The 17,500-nt window shown below is 39.0% G+C and overlaps 2 protein-coding genes across 3 annotated transcripts in view; one reads left to right on the top strand and one right to left on the bottom strand.

Moving 5' to 3' along the window:
* LOC128524079 (interleukin-1 receptor-like 2) overlaps positions 1-4,344 on the top strand; it is an 18,419-nt gene extending 14,075 nt beyond the window's left edge. The window contains exons 8-11 of one of the 2 annotated variants that reach the window (XM_053496395.1): positions 1-120; positions 1,298-1,441; positions 2,473-2,631; positions 2,748-4,344. The exon at positions 1-120 is cut by the window's left edge and continues 23 nt beyond it. In XM_053496395.1, the coding sequence (XP_053352370.1) occupies positions 1-120; positions 1,298-1,441; positions 2,473-2,631; positions 2,748-3,190 (866 nt within the window). In that variant the 3' untranslated portion in view covers positions 3,191-4,344. The remainder of the gene's footprint in view (positions 121-1,297; positions 1,442-2,472; positions 2,632-2,747) is intronic. The other variant, XM_053496394.1, reaches the window with a different exon arrangement.
* A 24-nt stretch (positions 4,345-4,368) lies between these two features.
* il1rl1 (interleukin 1 receptor-like 1) overlaps positions 4,369-17,500 on the bottom strand; it is an 18,707-nt gene continuing 5,575 nt past the window's right edge. The window contains exons 2-11 of the mRNA XM_053496396.1: positions 16,763-16,835; positions 14,954-15,200; positions 13,556-13,718; positions 12,935-13,100; positions 12,740-12,808; positions 10,893-10,998; positions 8,560-8,693; positions 6,789-6,926; positions 6,469-6,633; positions 4,369-4,736 (exon numbers count right to left, since the gene is read on the bottom strand). Of these exons, the coding sequence (XP_053352371.1) occupies positions 4,375-4,736; positions 6,469-6,633; positions 6,789-6,926; positions 8,560-8,693; positions 10,893-10,998; positions 12,740-12,808; positions 12,935-13,100; positions 13,556-13,718; positions 14,954-15,200; positions 16,763-16,835 (1,623 nt within the window). The 3' untranslated portion in view covers positions 4,369-4,374. The remainder of the gene's footprint in view (positions 4,737-6,468; positions 6,634-6,788; positions 6,927-8,559; positions 8,694-10,892; positions 10,999-12,739; positions 12,809-12,934; positions 13,101-13,555; positions 13,719-14,953; positions 15,201-16,762; positions 16,836-17,500) is intronic.

The following is a 17,500-nucleotide window of genomic DNA, read 5'->3' as shown; positions in this document are numbered from 1 at the left end:
CCTATCACCACAATAATCTTACTATTTCTGAAGTTAAGCAAGAATTCTTCAACATCAATTTTCAGTGTGTCGCCTTAACCTCTTATGGAGCAGACTACGGCACAGTAATTCTTTTCGAACGTGAGTAACTACACACCCTTACACACAGACAAACAATTTGCCATGTGCTCCTGTAAAACGCGGGTGTGTGCCACTACGAAGACAGATTAAAGTCACTGTACAACCTAAAGCGACTTTATTAGGGTCCAAGCACTATAAAACCTTGACAGGCGAGGACAGGCGACATAGGGTGTGCAAGACTCTCTCCTTTTCCTAAGGATTATTTTTTTCCACCTTTTGGGGCTTTTTGGGGTCTTAACATGCACAAAAATTTGACGCCCGCACACTAGATTTTGCTGTATAGCTCTTACACACTCGCATGTAGGCACATGAAACTGGGTACACATTTAATGCTCATTAAGCAGAACATCTTTCACTCTGCATGTCTGTGCTCAACTCAACAGGAACTCAGTTATTTTGTGTTGTTTTCCAAAACGCACCCGATGTATTTTGATATACATCAAAATACATTTTTAGGGAATTTATACGATCGCCAGCAAACTGGGCCGATGTGACCTAAAAATATTAAGGGTGCAAAATTGTAGAGAGATTTTTGATATTTCTAACCCGGTCAGCCGTGATAATGCCTTAAACTTGGCTTAAAGGTAGTTAATAACTTTATGTGTGACATTATATTCAGTGACACGCTCAGTGACACTCTACCCATCCTTATTGATTAATTATTAAGTTTATTCTGCAGTTTCTGTTCCAGTTCCCACTGTTCTTCCTTGCAATGTTTTTTTTCCACTTCTTTATTTCTTACCACTTCTTTTTTTGACCGTCACTTTATGTTAAAAACTTTATACGTATGCTCTGACCACAGCATGTTGCTTTGTTTTTGTTTTTCTGATGATGAACACACTAGGCCTTTCTTTATAATACAACTTCAACATTTTTCAGTTCATTTTTTTCCTATAATTTACAGCCATCCAAAATACATAATATATGGCTAACTATTTTTTTTTTCTGAAATGCATTTCTCACCACTCTGTCAATAATGATAAGAACAAACCTGAAGTCAGGTAATCATTAAGGATGTAGATGACATACAGTAAGCACTTCACACCTTAAATCATTTAGTTTAAAGAGGTAAACTCAGCACTAAGTTGCACAATGTAAAAAAAAAAATATATATATATATATAAGTATAGTGAAATATCTGATCTGATTTGCTTTTATTAATTTGACTGTATAACAGAGGATCAGAGAGAGCTGTACTGTACGCTCGCCGTGGTCACTGCCTGTGTAATGGTGACACTGGGAGTCCTGCTCTATTATCTTTTTAAAGTGGACCTGGTTCTGGCGTACAGGAACCTCAGCCCCTGTTTAAAACAACAGAATGGTGAGTAGTATGTTTTCAGCGCTACAGTGTGACACAGTACACTGCTACAGTAAACTCTTAAATATGTTGAAGACTTCAAGAATTGTAGACCATCATAAGCATTCACACGGAGTTGGTCTTCATCTCATGTTATAACTGAATCCACACGGTATGAAGGACTGTGGAGAGCGATTGTGGGTGTTTGTGTTCATTTACAAGAGCATTGGAGAAATCAGGCATTGGCACAGGGGAGTGTGAAGGAGTCTCCAGCTCCAGTTCATCCCAGAGTTGATGGTTCAGTCAGGACTCTGTGCAAAACACTCGAGTTCTTACACTCCAACCGTAGCCCTAAAACCCAGAGCATTTAGCCATTTGTTTTGTTTTGCTGTTTTTTTGTTGTTGTTGTTGTTTTTAAATGAACATACTGTATTTATGGCTCAGGATTGTTCAGTATAGAGTAAAAAGTTCTTTTTTTGCACAAAATAGACTTTATAATATTTACTTCATTTCAACCAACTATACAAACATTTTTGCGACATGATTCCAATTTTTCCAGTACTAGTAAAATTTACCCTTTGTAAAAGTAATAACTTTTGTTGTATAAGACATATTTTATAAATCTAGTGATGTAATCCTCCTGGATACAGAGACAATAAAATGTTTATAATTTGTGAGAACAGTTGAGTAGCCACAGTATATGGGTGTGATAGTTGGGGTGTACATACTTTTGGCCATATTATATGCATGCAGTTTGTTTGCTGCAAGTCTGTTTATCAAATCTTTAAACAAATATTAAAATAATAAATGTAGGTGAATAGTAATGAATGTGAGCTCATTCGGGTTGTAGCAGCACTGTACACTCTGTTTCGTATTCGGCAGAATTTTTAAATGAACCCTTTTCGTGGCAACCTTCTTTCCTGTTTGTGTTTGTGGTTGCAAAAAAAAACCTGCATTAACAATCTACAGTATGTTGTTGACTCTGCAAATGTGTAAATATAGCAGTGTTATATGAATTTTTTATGAACAGCATTTTTCTCTTTTTAACCTGACAGATGGGAAGCTGTATGATGCCTATGTCAGTTACCTCCATGGCAATAATGACAGGGTGTCTTCTGCAACCACATTTGCCCTGAATGTCCTTCCAGAGGTGCTGGAGGATCAGCTTGGCTATAAGTTATTCATTAGTGGCCGGGATTCAATACCAGGAACAGGTACACATACATTGTTTTTTCTTTTTGCTTGCGTTTAAAAAGTCAACCAACAAAGTCATTCTCTACAAAAAACATAAGTAATTAATATATTAAGAGAACCGTTCCTCTTTCCTCAGCGGTCCACGACGTTATCTGTGAAACAGTTAAGAAGAGTCGGCGACTTATCTTTGTTCTTCCATCCAAAGCTTTGACAACGTCTTCGGACAATGAAGATGGTCATTTCAATAAAAAAAGGCCTAAGCACTTTGGATTCAACAATAACATAGCAGTGATTGATCCGGATGTCTCTGAATTATCTCAGTTGCACTGGGGCCCTTACGAGTGCTGGGTGGGTCTGTACGATGCTCTGGTCGAAGAGTGTGTGCAGATCATCCTGGTCCAGGTGGGAGAAGATGTGGATGACGCTCTGCTCCCTGAATCACTGCGCTATGTTAAGCACACTCAGGGGATACTCAAGTGGAAACAACACTATGCCAGGAAGCCCAATGGAAGATTCTGGAAGCAGATGCGTTACCGAATGCCACCAGTACAAAAAGCCAGAACAGCTGTTATTGTTTAAGGAATCATTGTTGTTACAAAGGGGTAGATTGTTCCCCAAACGTCCCCCAATGTGGTCACAGATCATTTCCCACGCACTAGACAGCTGCCACCTACTGTAATGTATGGAGAGGGTGAGATCTCAGACTATAGCACCTTAGGCAAACGGCGACAGTTGAAGGTGCACCTTCAGATTTCAGTGTCCCAGCAGTGAACAGTATCATCATCATCATCATCATCATCATGTGTGCAAGTCTGTCAGTGCCGTACGTCTGTGACATACTGTACAGCTCTTCCTGGCTGTGTGTGTGTGTGTGTGTGTGTGTGTGTTCTCATTTCCATGACATTTCATTTAGCACCACTCCTCTGGCCAGATAAAGAGATTTCGGTTCTGGTCCGGATTATCGATGAAAAACTGAAGTGTGAAGATGAACTTGTTGCAGTATGGCTGAAGATGTAGCAAATGGTATAATTAAGTTGAAAATTGTACTCCTGGGTCTCTCCACAAGGTGGCACCAGAAAGCAAGGCAGACTGTGTATTTCACAGACCCTGTACATGTCTTTACATTGGTTTGTTAATAAGATTAGTTCATTTTAATTTTTTAAGTTTATAAAACTGATATTCTTGTATCTGTTGTTGTAATAGTATAGCACATATTCCTGCGATTACTCCCTGTCTTATATTCCTGAGTCTACATATTCCAACACTTACATGTTCTGTAAGGAGTAAAGGCACTCTTTCACTGTTTGTGATTGTTACTGGAAATAGTAAAAAATGTTTCTTTTTTTGAAAGTCATATAAAATGTCGGTCGAATATTGTTTCAACAATTCAAACTACTGTATGGTCTATTGTGATACTGTTCCTGTACAGATGTGTCCATTAAGATTGCGCATCTTGAAGACACTCAGTTTAAGGATTTCAGGTGAAAGTGTCTATGCTTAACCGTGCTTATTTAGTTTTAATCCAATTCAGTTACATTTTGTTAAAGAATGGTCCTTTAAAAAAAAAAAAGAACAATGGTCAATGTCACAAAGCAGGAAATTAGTAAAATGAGTATGAAATGTGAAAGGAAATGTGTATAAATCAGAATGATCAAATTGTCCCTGATGAACAAGTCGAGGGTGACGGTGCTGAGGGGGAAACTCCCTGAGATGGTGATAGGAAGAAACCTTGAGAGGAACCAGACTCACCAGGGAGCCCATCCTCATCTGGGTGAAGCAACACCACGAGACCTGGAGTCTGGAGGAACAGGCATCATGTAGCGCACCTGCTTCCAGAAACGAGAGGTGGGGCAAAGTGCTTGGCCACTACCTTCATCCCACCTTAGGGGCGGAGTCTTCTGGAGGAGATGCTGTAGCCCCATCGGCAAATGGGAAAAGTCGTCCATATCTCCCAGTTGAATCAGGATCGCTTTCATCTCTTGTTCGACCACCACCTGATGCAGCCCCACATGCCAGTCGTAACAGAGTGAGGTTGTGACTCGGTGATGCCGACTGAGTCCTAAAGGCAGCACAGCGATCAACCTGCGGCTCAGCTGCATACTCGTCTCGGTCAGCTCAGAGCAGTCTGGGGGTGGCAGAGGAACAGGAGAAGTGTGTGATATAGTCCTTCCCTTTTCACTGAGTACTGATGTCCTGTGCTATACCCGATTATTATTATACAGGTGAATTGTGAGGTCAACATGAAGATCTTTTATGTACAGAAATATGAAAAAGTATTTGCCCCTTCCTAAAATTTTGTTTTGCATATTTGTCACACTTGATTTCAGATTGATTGAGATCATCAAAACTGTTAATATGTGTACATACATAAAATAACCAGAGTAAATACAAAATCAGGATGATGATTTCATTTATTAAGGAAAAAGCTGTTCAAACCCGCCTGGCCCTTTTTTAAAAAGTAATTTGTCAGAACTGTTGAATCAAGAAATCACTTAAAAAGACAAATTCTTTTTGTCTGACAAATTCAGGCCCACTAAAATCTCCCACATTATGCCATGAGGAACAATGTAATTGACATGTACCAGTCTGGAAAGGGTTACAAAGCCTTTTCTAACTTGGTATGGTGGTGAACCTCCACATTTCACCAAAGTGCCGACCTGACAAAATTACCCCAAGAGCACAAGGACCATGAGCTCATAAAAGAACCCAGAACAACATCTAAAGATCTGTAAGGCCTCACATTCCTCAGTTAAGGTCAGTGTTCATGATTTAATAATAAGAAAGAGACAAAAGTTTAGAGGTTCTGAGTTGCGAGGTGAAAGCTACTGCAGACCAAAAAGAACACAAAGCCTCGTCCCACGAGGAATGTGAAAGACTCAGTGACAATTATTGTGAATGCATGGTTGCAGTTGTTGATGTGAAGGTGACACACCTTGTTATTGGTTTATGAGGTAATTACTTTTTCACATCGGGCCAGGCGGGTTTAAACAGCTTTTTTCCCTTAATAAATTAAATCATCATTTAAAAACTGCATTTTGTATTTACTCGAGGTTACCTCTGTCTGATATTTAAATTTGATTTATTGATATTCAAAGTTATTCCTGTGAATAATAAATTCCTTGAGAAAAAGATTTAAGTATGTGTGCCACTATATGCAAAAAAACAAATAGTTTTTCACAGCAGTGTGCAACAGTTGCATGAGTCGGGCACTAGGTGACGATCTGTACTTAAGAGTTGTTCCTGTGCTTCCTTCTCACCGCGCTGTAGAATATCATCATACTGAGGGACAGATTCTAAACTCTAACAAATGCTGCTTTTTTTTGTTTAGTTTTTCCCATTCTCACAGAACTAAGATTTTATGCTAAATGTGAATTTTAAGTTACAAATTAAGGACGTAGGGGTGCTGGGGCAAGAAGGAGATTGGACGAGAGACATATATAAAGAGGTCTTGTTGTGCTGGATAGAAGAACAACTGCACCTGCTTCGGTGTGATATTGCTTAAATGTATCAGGGCTGGTGTCTGCATATTTTACACACACACACACACACACACACACACACACACAGAGCATGAACGATGACCGTATGAACGGGTGGACATCAGGACAAAAAGTGAAGACAAAATGTTTCTGGAGTAAACTTTTTTCCCCACCATATTATATGTTAGTCAATGGGGACTGAGCCAAACCCTCAGGAAATGTTTTATTCACTGGAATAATATTATGAAATAATAATAACAACAACAACAACAATAACAATAATAATAATAATACTTATTGCACCTCAGTCAGGTAAAGAAACAATGCATGACTTTGTATATGATAAAGCTATGGATAATACTGTATGTTCTACTCCACCTTCACCAGGCAGGTCGTCTCTGCCCTGAATGTAGAGTTTAAAGCCGCAGGTGTTCTCCAGTACCGCCGGCAAAACTTTGTTTACGAAATGAGCAACTTTCCTTTCTGTTTTCTCGTCCAAGTTATCCTTTTGGTAGATCACATATGCATCATATACTTTGCCATCTAATGGAGAGAAACAGAAAGCATGTAAACCTTTCTGTAAAACACAAATACTGGTTACTTCACACAAACCTATTGCACAGCGCTGACTTTTTAACTTCCTGTACTGAAATTTCCATTTGAGTTCATTACAATTATATCATCTGAAAGTTCTTTACCATTTCTTTTGCTTTGCATTATTCCGAAGCTTCTGAAACACAGGACCAGATCCACAGTAAACCACTTCAGTATCGCAGCAGCCAGCAGAAGGAACAAAAGCATGCATGAAAACATCACAACCACGGGGGTCAGAGATTCTGAAACATAAAGCAATATGTTCTGGGAACAGCTGGGAGCAACAAAACAGCCAATCTCATTCAAAAAGAGACGTTTCCACAGAGAAAGGAGCAACAGTGATGATGTTCACCCAAACTGAAATCCCAGTGAAAGGTGACATAATGCTGATTAAACCGTAGTCAAAGAAACAATGTAATAAAAAAAAAAAATCCTTTTTGAACGCTTTGGTTTGGTGCATCACCCGATCGCCCTGACAAATGAATCACCCATGACCCTAACTGATGCAGTGAGCAGCATCCCCTTCCTTAACCACCATGTCAGAAGATACGTAATGTGGTAATGCAAAATGTCACGCATGAACCTTAACCGTATGGAACATCTTTGAGATGTGCGGAGAAGACTTCATGCAGACGATGCAGAAAAACTAGTTTGTGCTTTTATCACCTCTAGGTTGGACCTGTCTGACTCATCCTGATCTCGTCACATGGAGCCCCGTGTGGTCTGCCTGGGATGCCAGCTCTTCTCCGAGGACACACTACTGCAGTCGCTCGATAGTTCAGAACTGGAATTTCCCACAGTTTACCTGAGCCTTCAATAACGAACTGGAATCCTTATTAACTTAAACACATCTCCTGGTATACTAAACTCCCAGTCTCACACAGTATGATTGCAGCTCAATCCCCATTATTCCTTTTTCACCCAGATAAGGATGGGTTCCCTGTTATGTCTGGTTCCTCTGAAGATTTCTGCCTACTGCCATCTCAGGGAGTTTTTCCTTGCCACTTGTCACTGTTTGCTCATTATGGAAAATCTTATTACCGTATTTTGATTTTCTTAAACTTAAATTATTTTTTGTATGAAATGTTTTGCTGTCTAAAGCTGTTTTGTGACAATGACAATTGTTAAAGCACTATACAAATAAATTAGTTTGACTCTCTTTGCATTAATACAAGATCAGCTAAAATGCAATTCTGGAGTAAAATACAAGTTGCATTAGGTTGTTAAAAGGTGTCTGTAATCAAAGCTGAAGGTGGTCTAATGGAATATTAGAGTATTTTTTTTTCCTTTGAACGTGATTATAATCACTTTTTTAGGCCTCGAATGCAAAAGAATTGAACTTAGTTATTTGAGCCGTTGCTTTATTCATGTTGTGCAAATTCTTCTGCATTTGGGGTGAAAAAAGGCACCGCCATTTCTGTACTGACGTGGGGTGGAGTGTCAGATCCGGCCAGAGCAAGCATTAGTTATTACAAGTATTACATGTTATTAGTTATTAGTTATTAGTTATTAGACTTGCTCTTAAAATCTATGTAAAATTGATTATTATTGTACTCATATATTTATTAGTGTTATACTTCCTGCCTGTACAGAGAACAGTAATATGTATAAACACAGTTTTAGTTTGATTCTGTGTCTGATTTATAACATAATTATTATTATAGATTATAATGTGCATAATTATACTAATTTAAAACCCTGTCGCTTTGTTGTTTCAGTGTTTCAGCTTTAAAGCTTTAAGTCATTTTTATTTGTGTTCTTTGTTCTGGTTCTTTCTGGTTTTATGCCTGGCCTGTTCTGTATAAATGTATAACTGTCTCATCATCAGGTCCCTATCAGCTGGCTGTTTCCCCAAACACATTAGAGTGCACTTACCTCTGGTGCTGAGGCTGATGCACACAAACTCCCACTTTTGTGCGCTCATGGCTATGCAGCAGTAGTTAGATTGTAGGTCCGTCTCTGAAACCTGAGTAATCTTGAAACTTGACTTTATTCCATCTTTGTTCTTGCTGAAATAAATTGAGACGTTCTCAGTACACAAGCATTCTCATTCACCTCAATTCATCTACAAAACGACACATTTCTGCTTAATAAACTTGCTATTTACTATATGGGAGTCAGATTACTTAGATATATTTATATATACTTATACATATAAATAAGATGACTTTTAACATAATTGCTTTCTTTTTAAACCTGCACATAAAGCAGCTGTTTGCAGAGACGGTACAACAGCACACAGCAGCTCACTCTGATCTGGACCTGGCTCTGATCCGCTTGGCCTCGGGCTGAACTGCATCACGCTCAGCCTCAGGTCCGAATCGGAGTTTTCTGCCGTCTGGACAGTGTTGACCTCACTGTTGACTTTTTAAACGTGATGATGATACAGGCCACACAAACCTCAGCCCTTTGTTTCTATAGTCCTTAATTTCTTATTAATAAACTGGTTTGACATTACATGCAATTGTTGTTTTTAAATGCTGTGAAAACAGAGAAATAAAAACCAGCCTCTCTGCTTTTACTGAAAATGGCGTGTTATAGCGTGTTGTACTTCTTCATATGAACAGTTTTAACTGTAAAAAATGTGAAATCTTCATCGTTGCACTTTGAGACCTCAGGGTCGTACCCGTACACCCAAGTCCCGTCACCAGTAGTGATCCTCGACATGATGGACGGGTCATCCACGACACGCTGACGGAGGTCCTGACTTGGATCAGCAGCCTGGGAACGAACTCGGCAGCAACACGGCACATGTTCACATCACACGTGAGGATCGTCTGGACTGTTCCGTATCACACACCAACTATGGCAGCAGTGTTGTGAATCAGGTGTACTCAGTTTCACACAGAATTTCACGTGCTTTTTTGTTTGTGTCCGTAATGAAAAAGCAGACGTGGTAGCACATGGTGAGTGCAGTGTACCAGTGTAGTGTAGTGTGAATTTGTCTTATTTTTTGTTTCTTGTTTTACAGCAATTGCATTACCACCTCGTACATGTCTCACTCTCCCTCACCTTCCCAGCATTTTAAATATTTACCAGTCCAGGCGTCCATAAAAAGCCATTAAATGCTTCCTAAACCTGATTAATGTTCCCCCGTCCCCCAACCAACAACACCATTGAGGTCGTGCCGTAACACAGTGTCTAACCTTATTTTTAGTTTTCTATGTAAAGCTGCTTATTGATTCATGACACAAATAATTCCCTCACTCACTCATTGACTATACCGGAGCCTATCCCAGGAGCCTGTAGATGCTTGAGGCGCTACTAAATGCCACTGTGTGTTATATGTTATATGTACTAAATGTAGTTATACATTTATACAGAACAGGCCAGGCATAAAACCAGAAAGAACCAGAACAAAGAACACAAATAAAAATGACTTAAAGCTTTAAAGCTGAAACACTGAAACAACAAAGCGACAGGGTTTTAAATTAGTATAATTATGCACACCCACCCACCCACACACACACACACACACACACACACACACACACCCACACACAAACACACACACACACACACACACACACACAAACACACCCACACACACACACACACACACACACACACACACACACAAACACACACACACACACACACACACACACCCACACACAAACACACCCACACACACACACACACACACACACCCACACACAAACACACACACACACACACACACACACACACACACACACACACACACACACACACACACACTCACTCATTTGCACACTACAGGCAATTTGGGAAAACCATTAGCCTAATATGGATGTATTTGGACTGTGGGAGAAAACCGGAGTATCCAGGGTAAACCCACCAAGCAAGCAGGAGAAACTCCATGCACACAGGCCCTGAGGTGGGTATTGAACCCAGACACTGGAGGTGTAAGGCGACAGTACTAACCACTGCGCCTTTATGCCACCTTAGGCAGAACTTAATTTTTTTTATTATTATTATTAACAATATTATTTACTTTGGCATCTGGTTAAGAGTTCAGCAGCATTTCTTTGTACTTCTGCCCCCTTGTGTCCAGCACTGTTCCACCAAAGTACTCAGAGTCTCAATGGAATAACAGCAGGAACCTGTATCTTATTTTTAAAATCACACACACACACACACACACACACACACACACACACACACACACACACACACACACACACACACACACACACATATCTAATAACCTAAATAAAGTTGTTCACCTGTAGTTAGAGTTCAATCTGCTGTTGTTTCTCATCCAGTAAACACTTGGCACATCGTTTATGTTGATACCAAAGAACACCAGGCAGTTCAGCTCCAGCTGTCCCCCTGAAAGAGTTTAAACATAAAGGTTTATCTCTTCAATCTATACAGTGCCATGAAAAAGTATTTGCTCCCTTTCTTTTTTTATTTGTATTTATTTTTTGCATATTTGTCACACTTAAATAATTCAGATCATGAAACAAACTTGAACATTACACAGAGATAACCGAATAAATACAACATATACATGATGATTTCCTTATTTATTGAGGAATAAAAGCTGTGCACCGCTGCCTGGCACCAGGTGGAAAAGTAATTTCTCCTAAACCAATAGCTACTTGGGCTTCCCTGGTGGCAACAACTGCAATCAAGCGTTTGTGATAACTGGCACTGAGAGTTTCCCATCACTGTGAAGGGTTTAGGCCCACTCTTCTTGACAGATTCGTTTTAATTCAGGCACATTTGGAAGGTTTAACTTGTTTAACGTCATGCATCTCACAGCATCTCATTCATCTCACACGAAAAACCTTTTGTTGTTGTTGTTGAGTAATTCAAAGATGGACTTGCTGGTGTATTTTGGGATTCTAGTCCTTCTGCATAACCTACTGTAAGTGGCTTGAGTTTAGGGTCATGAACTTATGGCCTAGTGGTGACTTCAAGCTCATGTGCACATTTTACCCTGAGAATTCTCCTTCAGGATTTTCTGGTAGAACACAGAATTTATGGTTCCATCAAGTAACCATTGGATCTACAAAGCAGGCCCAAAAAATCATACTTCCATCACCATGTTTTATATAAACATATAAAACATATAAACACCTGGACAAAGCGTGGTGTTATTTTAATGAAACGTTATGTTAGGTTTATGCCAGATATAACATTTCACACACCTTGGGTGTAGCAAGTAAAGTTTAACTTAGCTTTCCAAAAATCACAGTTCATTCATTATTCGGTGAGGGAGTCAATTACTTTTTCACACACGGCCAGTATAGGTTTGGGAAACTTTTTTTCCCCCTTAAAAAAATGTATTTATTTTATATATATATCATCCTGGAGTCCTGCTTCTGCTTGGAGATCTCATCACATGGATGCCCTGTGTGGTCTGCCTGGAATGCGTGTGGTGACTGGGGTTGGTTCCACTTCTCCATGAAGGTGGTCCTGTCCTCGACTGATGCAGACAGCTGTTCTCTGAGGACCTGTGACTTCAGTCGCTCAATAGTTCAGGACTGAAATTTTTTCACAGTCTACCTGAGCCTCCAGGAACAAACTGGACTTTAATCTTACACATCTCCTCTTATACTGAACTTCCAGTCTCGCATATTATTATGCACATCAATCCCTGCTATCTGTTTTCACCCAGATGAGGATGGGTTCCCTGTTGAGTCTGGTTCCTCTCAAGGTTTCTTCCTATTACCATCTCAGGGAGTTTTTCCTTGCCACTGTCGCCGTCGTCCTAGGCTTGCTCATCCGGGACAATCAGGGACGATCATTTCATTTTGATTCATACACATTCACATTTCATACAAACTTAGTTCTTTTGATTGTGTAAAGCTGCTTTGTGATGATGTAAATCGTTAAAAGCGCTATACAAATAAAATTGAATTGAATTGAATATATATATATATATATATATATATATATATATATATATATATATATATATATTTATTTTAAAAAAAATTTTTTAACATGCATTGTGTATTTATTTAGGTTATCTTTGTGTAATATTAAAAAGAATAGGAAGGGGCAAATACTTCTTTCACGACACAGTATTTGTACAAGTGAAAATATTCATGCTCATTCTTACCCAAATTCACAAACTCCACACAGTTGTTCAAGGGATACTGAAAGGTTGGAGCAAAATTCCTTGTAAGTTCTGCAAAGAGGTTCAAATTATACATTAAATAAAATGTTAAAAAGTCAAACTCTTCTATAAATACAGCTGATCTACTGTATAGTGAACTTAAACAAATACAGGACACAGACTCTCAGAGCAGGCAACCTTTTCTTTGAAGCTGGTAGGACCCACTGGAGTTGTAAATATGACCATGATGCTCCCACACGCACACGCAGGTGTAGATTCCGTTCTGTTCTGTTCCGATCCGATCTTCTGGCGGTAGGAAAATTTGGAGTCTGTGATCAGATTTATCAGGCATCAGACGGAAATCCTTCAAAATACAACCGAAATGTTAGAAAAGTCTTTCCCTACTTGTAGGTCAGATCATCAATCTTTAAATGTACTTTAAATTACAATGACTTCACACGGTAAGAAACCTGCCTTTCTAACCCTAACCCTACTTGCATGTTTTTCTCAAAGGGAACTTATCGCTCTATAGGGTTAATCATAACAATGTTTAACAGCTCCATGAGATGCACAGACTGAAGAAATGGTCAGGATGCTCTTCTTCTAAAACAGTATATTTGCATCATAAAGCATTTTAAGGACATACAGGAAAAGGGAGAACAATCTATAGTTTGTTCTATAGTATTCTATAGATAATACACTATTGTGGCTGTGAGACACATTAACCGTGAACAATCTAAAGGTCTTTTGGGGTACGTATGTGATGTAAATAAAAAAAGGAGAATCTATAGTGAGAATTTATATCTGAATCTACGGTACCTTATACCAGGTGAAGTTCCTTTCATTCTCTTTACATACTGGACAATAAAGAGTGACAATGCTTGTTTGCTCCGAGTAGTTTCCGTAGAGCTGATCGGTGTGAAACTTCTCATAAACCTCAATTTTATTTTCAAACTCATCACAGTTAGAGCCATTATACCACCTGCAAAACACACACCATGGACATAAAATACCGAACCACTGAGACTAACTGAGACAGAAGAATATGTACATTATTATATACAGTCTGATATGAACTCAATATCATATTAAATATTTAAATTTTATTTAATATGATATTGAGTTCATATTATTATCATCTGATGTGAGAAGGTTTTGATTTCAATTCCTTCAATAATTATTTTTGAGGAAAATTTCTGCACATTTTCTCAGCTTGAGATTTTTTGCTGCCAGATAGAAATTTTGAAACAAAAGCCACAGGACTTCCTCTTCTTCTTCTTCTTCTTTCGGCTGCTCTCGTTAGGGGTCGCCACAACGTATCAGGTATACCTCTCTATCTACGTCTGTCTACTACATCTTCCCTTTTCACTCCAACCACCTGCATGTCCTCCCTCACAACATAAACCGTAAACCTCCTGATAGACCCCTCCCCCCCTCATCTTTACGTTCTAATTCAATGTTTGTGGAATTACCCACAATGCCATTTAACTAACATTTACCATGGACGTGAAATGCTCGCTACAATCCACCTCCACCTCTAAAAAGGTTCATATACCAGAGATTTCACCATTACAGCATCTAAGCAGCCAAGAGAAACATCAGAAGAGAGTTATCAAGTGCAAACTGCCATGTAAAGCTGAAATTCCTTTAAATTCTAAATTGTAAAGCAAATCTTTTTCTGATAAAGGTTCATAAAGACCAAAATGTAGCGCTAAAGTAGACTTGCTACTTGTGTTAAGTGCTAAGTGTTAACCAAAGGGAATAATAAAATTCAGAGCTACAAAGGAAAATTGGAGGGGTCTGTTACTGATGAAATCATGGTAGGCCCGCGCACAACGTTGGTTCGAGGCCTGCATGGACCCGAGTCTCCCCTTCCTGACCACAAAACCCAACCCCAACCCCAAAGTTCTTAGCCTTGGATTCTGTCTCGGGACGGTTACCCTAATTGTCTCTACCCCAATCCCTTCTCCCTAACCCTAACCCCACTCAGAAGCCATGTGGAACCCTAAAGCCACGTCCATTTCCCCTCATGAGTATCTCCACACCCGCCTGGCGCCCCTCACACCCTGGGCAACTCCGGAGAAGAACAACTAGGAGTATGGATCCAGAGCGGGATCCATGGATTCCGTAGCAGAGACCCGTCCACCAGGCGCTTGGGCCCTCTGTCCAGGGTGTGTGTGTGTGTGTGTGTGTGTGTGTGTGTGTGTGTCTAATTACCATTTTGTTATGTAAACACCTGTGTCATTTAGACTCAGAGGCAAGAAGTACAACACAGGGCCATGGGCGTGGACTCGCTCTGTCTCTCCTGTTGTGATTGGCTGGATTCCATTGCTTCCATTTTTAAACCAAAATATTAGTGAATTATTCGTCTCTTCGCTGCACTCTAAATTGGAGCAGGGCAGACGCAGAGCCTCTCCCTGTATCACACGGACAGTGTGGACATCCTGAGTGCTTTCACACTGGACTGAAAAAACAGAATTAATGGTGAGAGAGGATTGAGTACTTACTACACGTGTATAAAGAAAAGAAAAGTTTTGTCTGTACATTGGGTCTGAACTCGGGTCAGAACGTTTCATACGTTGGAGGACCAGAAACCAGTCTTTAAATTTCTTGTCTGTCTGTCTGTCTGTCCAGCTAGATTTTGCCACAGCATCACAAAAGATTGGCTTAAAAAATAGAATTTAATGAAACTTTGCCAGTTCTCTGGTAAATCTTGGAATTTAAATCTGCACCGTACTGTTAATTAAATCAAATTGTTTAGTAAAAAATTAACCAATGAGCAGGTCCTCTGTGTCAAATTATGAATCACAAATGTGTTTTGTCAAACCGTGGGCAGAATTTAAAGAATCTTACTGTGTACTCAGTACTGTGGTACCTCGGCATATAAATGCCCCGCCCTAAGAATTTTTGTTGTAAAAAAGAACTTTGTCTCAGCATGTGTAGCATTTTGGGCAAACGGGTGTACAAAGCATGTGGCTATGATTCGTGTGCACATAAATACATTCGAGAGCTGTTTAAAACCTATTTCCGTAAGTGAAAAACCAAATGTAGCAGAAACAGTAGAAAAGGGAGCCACTTTCAGCCGTCAGTGCCGCGTGGAATGCTGAGTAAAAGTAATGTTATGAACAGTTATGTGTGGGATTTAATAATCTACTTTATAATAATCTACTAATGCACTACTGTCTCAATGTAAACACACACCTGCACCAATAGATATTAATTAGAAAAGATAAAGTGAATATTTTGACTGGGATTAGTTCATATTTTCACTTTGGCTGAAATAACAGCGCTGAAGTGGTATAAGTGAACTTTAACACGCTGGAGTGGTTTTAAGACAAAACTTCATCTTTATCCTTTGATCTACTTTTTCCATTTCTCATCTGTGATTCACTCTCCGATTACCGAACAGGGAGTGTATTTGTCTGACCACCAAAGAAGGACAACTTAGTGTAAACAAGGCGTAAGATACTCAACCTTACAGAATGGGATTTCTTTGTGTTAATAAGTTAGACAGAGAGTTCTGCTGTACAGAGAGACACACAGACATGTACGTGGGCTTCAACCTCAAATAATAATAATAATAATAACAATAATAATATCACTGATTACATCGAAGCTGATTTGGTTATTTTTAGCTTTAACCATCAACAATGAGTACTAACACTAGTAAATATAATATTAATGTAACAATTTATCCCCACTATGCTGAGACGTAATAGCAACTAAATCATTTAAAAATTATTTTATACTATATTTTAATGTTTTTGGTCAGGTTCATTTGTAATAAATAAACATTACCCATCTTGTTTTATATATATTCTAGTCTTTGTGCATGTATTATAAAGAAAATTTGTATCTACAGCATAAATATTTTTCCAGGACCCTGTGTATCCATGTTCTCTTTATTCTGTGTTCTGCATGTTTGTTTCTGTGTTTGTCTGTATATGAATAAAACATGCCAGGAAACTCATTTTATTAATTAGTTTTTATAAAATCAGACCAGTTACGGTCTGAATTTCCCCTTACCCGAGTAATCAATGGATGCAGAGGCCATTAAAAGTTCAGCCAGGAAACAAATGATCATGCTGATCTCTGCCATCTGCAAACACACACACACACACACACACACACTCAGGAGATTATCATCTCCCCTGTTATTTCCTCACAGTTCAACAGTACCGCCATGAATTAGCTAAAAGATAGTCCACACTGTATTTATGCACCGCGGGCAGAACTTTTGGCTGTAACACAAATGAGAGGATTATAATAATGTGCTTATTCTATATCCTGTATATAAGAATATAATAGGTAGGGGAGAGCGGGGTAAGTTGTCACACTGTTTCTAACTCCAACACTAGAGGCTCTATCTCAAAAATGAAATAGCCACTTTTTGTGACTTCTTCTTCTATAGTCAGCCTCCTGTTCACATGTGGTTAAGTCTGCTCTAATCTAAGATGAGCATTTTTTTTTTTTTTTTTTGACCTAAAAGGAAAAATAAATCACTTTAAATTTTCTTCAGTACAACTTTGTTTGGTCTGGATGTTACAAATGATTATTTTGCACAAAATAGAGGAGACATTAACGTGTCTTTTGATACTTTAGCTGACGTGCTATGTTGAGCTAACCCTGACATTTAGCCAAAATTAGCATAAATGTCAGTTTGGGGCAAGTTGTCTCATTAACTTTGGGGCAAGTCGTCACATGTGACAACTTGCCCCAGTACAAATACAGTACATGCTCAAAAAAATGTGATATTGTAATTAA

This window comes from Clarias gariepinus, chromosome 5 (genome assembly GCF_024256425.1).
Source record: "Clarias gariepinus isolate MV-2021 ecotype Netherlands chromosome 5, CGAR_prim_01v2, whole genome shotgun sequence".
Classification (NCBI taxonomy): Eukaryota; Metazoa; Chordata; class Actinopteri; order Siluriformes; family Clariidae; genus Clarias; species Clarias gariepinus.
This window is presented reverse-complemented; position numbering and strand designations above follow the sequence as displayed.